Source organism: Monopterus albus, unplaced genomic scaffold, assembly GCF_001952655.1.
Source record: "Monopterus albus unplaced genomic scaffold, M_albus_1.0 scaffold114.1, whole genome shotgun sequence".
Taxonomy (NCBI): Eukaryota; Metazoa; Chordata; class Actinopteri; order Synbranchiformes; family Synbranchidae; genus Monopterus; species Monopterus albus.
The window spans coordinates 760,951-769,502 of NW_018127994.1; the positions used below are offsets into that span (position 1 = coordinate 760,951).

At 41.1% G+C, this 8,552-nt stretch overlaps 1 protein-coding gene across 1 annotated transcript in view; it reads left to right on the forward strand.

Moving 5' to 3' along the window:
• Window positions 1–2,806: 2,806 nt before the first annotated feature.
• The window catches only part of rmdn3 (regulator of microtubule dynamics 3), a 56,277-nt gene continuing 50,531 nt past the window's right edge, over window positions 2,807–8,552 (forward strand). Inside the window, exon 1 of the mRNA XM_020611490.1 lies at window positions 2,807–3,377. Coding sequence (XP_020467146.1) covers window positions 3,200–3,377 — 178 coding nt within the window. The 5' untranslated portion in view covers window positions 2,807–3,199. The remainder of the gene's footprint in view (window positions 3,378–8,552) is intronic.

Sequence of the window (8,552 nt, forward strand, 5' to 3'; positions counted from 1 at the left end):
CAGTAGCTTTCAGATGTTCTTTGGAATTCCCTAAAAGTTCCCCTTACAATTCACTTTCAAAGTGGCTGTGAAATGTGTAATGAAAGTTCTTTCATTTTGAAAAGAGAAGACTAATAAAAAGATATATATTTCGCTATGTGAAATTTATTATGCATTAACGTATCAAAATAAGCATGTGCATATGGATCTTCACTGTTTAGGATAAACAGGAAAGACTGTCCTCAACTTGCCGGTATACAATATTTGTATGGAAAGATGTTACTATCTGATTGGTCCAAAACTGTTGGGGAGAAGTCGTGGTTTAAACTTAACTCTCCCGTTATTGGTCCTTCAGTCCGTCCGTCCTCCAATCATCCTCTCTGCTCCAATGGTCGTGGACAGCGCCCTAAAAGGGGAGGAATACCTATACCGTCTTAATTCCTACATAGACACTTACTTCTTTCTTTGTTTCCAACTAACTGCTACATGTTAGACATTGCTTTCCAGTTCCAATAAAACTGCTCTGCCTGTGTGAGTGTAATGGTCCTACCTTTGAAGTTTTCTCCTCTTCCTGGCCTCAGATCTAATCTCTGTTTCACTATCCTAGGATGCAATAAACTATAACTCCCCCGGCCCATTAGCCAGGTGGTGATAATAAATCAACTGTGGACCCTCTTTGCCAAAGCTGTAAATCAAATGAGGTTCAGTGTTTTAGTGAACCAGTTCCCCTTGCTGTTAAACAGTGCTCCAGTTGGCTAACACAGTAAATACTGACCAGTGATTCAGTGAACACATAGGGTGATATGTAACTACGTAAACTTAAACACAACTTTGAGATTAAAGTATATAGACTTATGTATGCTATATAATAAAAACCGTAACTAATTATATTCATTTCTATCTAATAATGAAAATCACCCTAACAAATGCTCTCTCTAACTCTGCAGCCTCTCACAAGGTGCGTGAATGCAGCAGTTCAGTTTGGTCATGTGTGACAGTGAGAAATGCAGTGCACAACTAAATAAAATATAATGTGAAATAAGACTTTTTTGTTTGTTTGTTTTTTAAGATGAAAACAAAAAGATGGTGAATTTACTTTTTTGATGCAGCAAAAAAATAAAATAGCACATCCTGATGTTTTTATAATTTTTTGATTAATAAATTAATGGGATGAATCATGGACCTAATAGCCATTGTGAAGACCTCAGAGGTTTGTTGGAGAACATTAGTGAACAAACAGCATCATGAAGACTAAGAAACACACCAGACAGATCAGGGATAAAGTTGTGGAGAAGTTTAAAGTCCACTCCAACCCACCAGGCCCACACAACATAGCCATTCTATGTGGTTTAATTTTTCAGGGTTAGAGTCTTTTCAATACAGCCACATTTTCAAAAAAGTTGGGATGCTGTGTAAAATGTAAATATATACTGAATGCAATGATTGGCAAATAATTTAAAACCTATATTTAATTGAAAATAGTAAAGAGACGAGATAGCTATCAAATGCTGAAAAGGAAATCATTTGTTGTTTTTGAAAAATGTATGTTCATTTTAAATTTGATGCCAGCAACGCATTTCAAAAAAGCTGAGGCACCTCCATATTGCATTGCCTTTTCTTTTAACAACACTCTGTAAGCATTTGGGAACAGAGGAGACCACCTGCTTTAATTGTGAAATCAATATGTGCCAAATGTTTTCAGTGGATGACAGGTCTGGACTGCAGTTTAGCATCCAAACTCTTATTACAAAACCATGCTGCTGGAATACCTGCAGAATGTGGCTTGGCATTGTCTTGTGAAACAAGCAAGTACTTCTATGAAAAATAAAATTGTCTGGACATTGACTCAACATTAATGGTGCCTTCACAAATGTGCAAACTACCTATACCATTTGCCCAAATGCACCCCCATGCTGGCTTTTGAACTGTGTGCTTATAGCAAGCAGGATGGTCCCTCTCTTCTTTAGCTCGATTTCCAAAAAAAAAAAACTCAAATTCTGACTTAACAGACCATAGGACAGTTTTGTGATGCAGTGTCACCTGAGGGCCCCGAGATCACAACCATTTACTAATGGTTTGCAGCCTTACCCCTTACTTACAAAAATACTCAAGAAGATTTCTTCCTTACAAACTCTGGTAATGAGGACAAGTTAGAGATAATTGTTGAGACAAATCCAACAGCCTCCTGACTCTAGGTGCGATATCATCACCATACTATAGCCACTGAACGTCTTCATAAAGACAAATGTGTATTTTGCATTTTCAACCATTTTAACAAAGACAAACAAAACTGAATCTTTTATAAAGGATGAATAAACTTTAAAAGTTTAATACACAATAGGTCAACCTCATCATCAGTGAGTTTTGAGCATCCATGACCCTGTCACCAGTTCACTGTTTGTCCTTCCCATTCCAACACATTAAATTCCAGGACTGAATGTTCACCTGCTGCATAATATACCCCACACACTGACAGGTGCCACTGTGACAATATAATCAGTATCATTACTCACTTCAACTGTCAGCCAAAATGTTGTGGTTGATTGGTGTATAGCCCTCATCATTTCAGTTTTGTATTTTTTAATCATAATTTTGCCTCAGTGTCTCAACATTTCAACATAATCTCATTTTAAACAGGCCTACACTGAATTTAGTAAATTAGACTTTTTACTTAGTTTGGTGATTTTAAATATAATTTAGACTTGCATGTGTCTTTTTAATATTATATTGCTTTACTTTGCGAATAAAGATTTATTCTATATTCCCGGCGGAAAACAGTTTTGCAGCTCGCTTGTCAACACATTTATTTTGTAAGTTGAAACCGGAAGTTATCTCCCATGTGTTAGACTAGTTCTGGCGTTTATGTGGTACAATTACGTTGTGTATTTTCCACAGCATCTTTCTTGCTAAATTAAGACCATTTGCGCAGCTTCATGTAAAGAAGATAGTTTAGCTTTAAAACGGGTCGTCGAAATATATAAGTAAGGTCCCAAGTGAATTTTTAAACATTTGCGTCAAGCTTGATAAAAGTCGTCAGTATCTTATTAACCAGTGAACGCTGTAACAGTGAGAGGCTAATAACGTTAGGCTAACGTACTAACGGAAAGGAGAAAGCCGCCAACCTTATCTTCTGAAGTAACGCTAAGGTCGTTTGATTTGCGTAATGTCGCTGGCATCCTGAGACTCATTAATGTTATAAGCGACCTGCGAGTGCTGAAAAATGAACACACCGCTCGGAAGGAACGGCCTAATTGGGCTTGCTGTCGGAGCTACAGTCGGCTTGGGCATGATTGCCTTAATAATTTACAGGGAGATCAGTAAAAGAAGATCCCATAGACTGGTGAAGACAGCCTGCTCAGTTCCTCTGCTGTTGGACGAGACAACGCTGGATGCACAAGGTGGGTTTGCTCTGCCTGGCACTGACACTAGCATGGCAGCATATGTGTGTGCTTGGCCTTGTCTTTCTATACCTGTGGGAACCCAAAACTTCTTTTCTTTCTTTCTACCTTCAGAACACCTGTCAGACTGAAATAGATGTAAGTCAATATAAAGACCCCATAAGTGACGAAAACAGCGTGTGTGGGTGGTTGAGGGGCGGGTAACCTACATCTAAAAGTACCTTTTAATGGGATTTATGCAGATCTTCGCATGGTACCCTGATAAAGTGGGTAGATGTATTTTTCTCTTATTGCAGTTAAGGCCAGTCACAGGAAGGGGTGTAGCCAGACGTTGTAAACATTTGGGGTGTAGTCCAAACCTAGGGGGTCTGTGTTTGGTTTTGACTAGTCTTAGACTGGTTCTCTGTACCCACTGATAAAGGATGTGGGTAGTAATGTGGATATGTAGATAGTAACGGTAAGCTAATAGTTCTATAATATAATATTTAAGATAAACAATTATAGATTTAAAAATAATTTTCTTAATACCATTAAATTAATAAAATTAATAAATGAATTAATAAGCTATCATTTCAATAAGCAAAACTGTTTAAATGATTACATTTCTGGCAGGCTTCATAAATTTGGTTTTAATTACTTTTACTGAAAGATTCACATTTTGCTAATTTACTTTTATTTCACAAATTTTGTACAAGAAATAGATATATCCAGTGTATCAGCAAGGTAGTGCAGAGTTGGCACAGTTTGACAGTTACACAGTGTAATAAAGCAATCTTATAGTTATGTCCAACTGAAAATACAGACTTGGGCTGCATGACAGATGAACAATACAAATTTAGCTTTAATCTCATATAAATGAGTATAAATGTAAAAAAAAAAAGTGATGATTGGTTGAACAGTAAGATGGCGCCAGAGGTGGCAGCACTGGTTACTCGCGCTCTCTTGTGTTTGTTGTTTTTCTTTGTTTTCTCGGTCTTTTGCAACCCATCCCGGATTACTTTTACGAGAGAAGAACTGTTAAATATCGGACAACTCACACCGAACTACCTTTCACCGATTGTTGTGAACGAAGAATGCTGTATGGACATTCTGATCGGAGGTGCAGCTGCCATATACGAGACCTGGAAAAAATGCCGCCATGGCAAGCAAGCGGGCACCTTGGTGAGGCTACGCCAGAGAGGGACCCGGACTCCACTCCCATCTATCCACCTAGCGAATCTTTGTTCCCTGGTCAACAAGATGGATGAAATTCTTCTCGTCAACAGGACTACTGTAACTCTGACTTTGCACGCTCTGCTGCTTGTGCTTCACGGAGAACTAGTTGAGCGACTCGATCACGGACAGCACGATACAAGTACCAGTCTTCCAGGTGTACAGAGCGGATCATGCAATGGAGCTGTCCGGGAAAATGAGAGGAGGTGGAATCTGTTTCTACATAAATGAAGGTTGGTGCACAGATGTCACAGTGCTACAGAGGACATGTAACACAGACTTAGAGACTCTTTTTATCAACTGCAAACCCTTCTGTTCTGCCCGAGAATTTTCGAGCTTCGTCCTGGTGGGTGTCTATTTAAAGCTGCAGGCCCACACTAGCGCACTACAGCTCCTGTCACAACAGATAACTAGCGTGGAGGTAGAACATCCTGACTCTCCACTCATTGTTCTAGGGGACTTTAACAAAGCAAATCTCTCCCACGAACTGCCCAAATACCTCCCATGAACTGCCCAAATACAGACAGCATGTCACCTGTCACACTGGACCACTGCTACACAAAGGTAAAAGATGTCTATTGCTCTGTCCCCTGTGCAACCCTTGGATGCTCTGATCACTGTATGGTCCATCTTATTCCAACCTACAGGCAGAAACTTAAAGCTGCAAAGCCTGTGGTCAAAACAGTTGTTGGACCCCCATTCTTTTCACCACGTTAACTCTGAGAGACGAAGCAGTCCGAGTAACTTCAAAACAGTGCTGATTTATTCAATGATCACAGGCAAAATTAACATTACACGCTTAGGAGTCTTTGCACCTCCAACATACATGCAGGCAGCTGGAAGATGAAAAGCCCTGAACCATAACAGGCCTATACATTATATCACTTTGGGCTAGCCCATACTACTCAGGGACGCCAAACCGTGACATCTCCAGTGCCAGCTTTGCAGCTGACCATAGCAGTAGTCAAAGCATGAAGAAAATCAATGTGTGATTGTCTGTTGATTGTGTGGTGTGTAGCTAAGACATTCTGACATGACATCTAGTGACATGTCATGACATTAAGCATAAGAAAATATTATGATTACGATTATGATTAAACACGTCATAACAATAAACATTCTGTCTTCTAACAGTAATCAACTTTCTATCTAGTTATCCTTGAACATAAACAACCTGGAGTACCCCATGGGAATGACTAAGCATTTAACAGCCTGAGCTAGACATCCTGTCTACACTAAACATTTCTAATACATGAAGTGTCTAACCAGTGTCTATCTGACTAAAAATACCTAACAGTGTCATCTTATACTGTAAATACCTTGGGACAATTATTGATTCAAAACTGAACTTTGAAAAAAATTGTTAAGTGGTTTGTATAAAGCGGCACCAGCAGCTACACTATTGAATTGATTTGATCTTTTTCATTTGTGTCATGGTTTGGAAGTCTTTCTGTAAAGAACAGGAACTCTTAATCAAGTTGTAAAATGGTTAAGTAAATTGATTGGTGAGTCACAACTGAACCCTGTATACTAGACAGTTACAGCAGATGACCAATACCATTTTAAATGACAAATTGCACACTCTGCCCAGTGATTTTCAGCTTCTTCCCTTTGGGCAGAGGTTTTTAGTCCCACAGTATAAAACCGGGCACTATAAAAACTTTATTCCCGCTGCCATTTCATTTCTAAACAAGCTGTAGTAATGCACTTCTGAGTTTGTCCCAATATTTTTTATAATAAGTTAATCTCATATTTTCTATTTTTTGTTATTTTTGGATTTACTTTTGATTAGGCCCACATGGCATGACCCCCTCCTGCTTGAAAGTGTGCACTGATCAACTGGCCCCCATCGTCACAGTCATCTTCAACATGTCACTGAAGCTGTGTGAAGTCCCCCCCCCACCTCAAACGCTCCACTATCATTCCAGTCCCCAACAAAACCTCCATCAGTAGACTGAACGACTATAGCCATCCCTGGTAGGCTAGTGGTTAAGGCGCAGTGCTCTCACCACTGTGGCCCAGGTTCGAATCAGGGTTAAGTCAGGACGGGCATGCAGGACAGGCGTAAAACATGTGCCAAATGTCAACATGCGAGTCGTCAGTGTGACGATTTGCTGTGGCGACCCTAAAAAAGGAGAAAAGCCGAAAGTAACTTTCTAGTGGACTGAACGACTACAGTCCAGTCGCCCTGACATCTGTAGTTATGTCCTTTGAAAGATTGGTGTTGGCCCACCTGAAAGACACCATAGATCCCCTGCTGCAGTGCACTGCATTACATTGTGGACTTCAGCTCAGCACCATCATCCCGGACACCTTCTGCTCCAAACTGACCCAGCTCACTGTGCCTGCCCCCACCTGTCAGTGGATTACTAGCTTTCTGACAGACAGGAAGCAACTGGTGAGACTGGGGAAAACCACATCCAGCACCTGGACAATAAGCACAGGCACCCTCAGGGATGTATGCTGTTTTCACTCTACACCAACGACTGCATCTTGAAGGACCCCTAAGGTTTGCTGATGATACAACAGTCACTGGTCTCATCCGAGACGGCGACGAGTCAGCCTACAGATGGGAGGTTGAGCAGCTGGTCCTGTTGTGTAGCTGCAACAACCTGCAGCTGAACATGCTTAAAACAGTGGAGATGACAGTGGACTTCAGGAAGAGCCCTCCCACCTTACCCCCACTTACCATACTTAGCAGCACTGTATCAGCAGTAAAGTCCTACAAGTTCCTGGGATCCACTATCCACTATCTTTCCAGACCTGAAGTGGGCATGCACCATCAGCACCATCACCAAGAAGGCACAGCAGAGGATGTACTTCCTGTGCAGAAAGTTCGACCTGTCCTAGGAGCTGCTGGTACAGTTCTACAGAGGAATCATTGAGTCTGTTCTCTGCACCTCCATCACTGTCTGGTTTGGCTCAGCAACCAAACAGGACAAGTACAAACTTCATTGGACAGTCAGGACTGCAGAAAAGGTCATTGGTGTAAGCTCCTCCCTTCTGGACGGCCTTACAGGTCACTGTACGCCAAGACAACCAGGCACAGGGACAGTTTCTTCCCCTGGGCCATCACTCTGATGAACACTTGACCCACGACACCATGACAGTATGACTGGATAATAACCCTCAGTGCAATACCTGTAAATATACATTGTACAGATTATACAAAGGTCAAAAGTCAGTGTTTATTTGTCATATGAACAGTTCAGAAACGTGTTTCCCTGTACAACGGAATTCTTACTTTGACCTCCACATGAATGCCACATAAAACGTGAAATATAAAGTAGATGAGCAATAACACAAATCTAAATAGGCAGTAAAATCACAAATCTAAGGCACTTTAAAGCAGCAAGTGAAGGGAGCAAATAAAAATACAACAAGAACACAATATAATGCAGAGAGAATATATGCTGTGGGAGAGCCGTGGGGTGCAAATACTCAGCAGTGAGTGTGCAACTATGCATGTGCAAAATGAGTATGTAAACAGTACAGATGGAATTACATGAGGTAGATCCTGAGTCAGCTGTTTAGGAGTCTGATGGCAGAGGGAAGGAAAAAGTTTTTCATTCTGGAGATCCTGTATTTCACACTTCTGAGCCTTCGACTGGAGGGTAGGGGTATAAACAGTCCATGCTGGGGTGGGTGGGGGTCCTTGAGAATGGAGGCAGCTTTCCTGTGCACCCTGTGGTGGTAAATGCTCAGCAGATAGGGCAGTGGAGTCCTGGGGCCTATTTCAAGAAGGCGGTTTAACAAACTCAGAGTTCAAACCTGAACCCAGAGTTGGAAAACTCGGAGTTTTCGGTTTCAGAACAGCTGAAAAGAGTTGGTTTAATCAACTCTGAGTTGTTTGACTCAGAGTTAGGCGCGTGCCACGCGACTATAAAAAGCCCTGAACAATGGAGTGAAGAAATTACGAGTCACCATGGCAACAGGACCAAGCCAAAATAGGTCTGCGTTTTT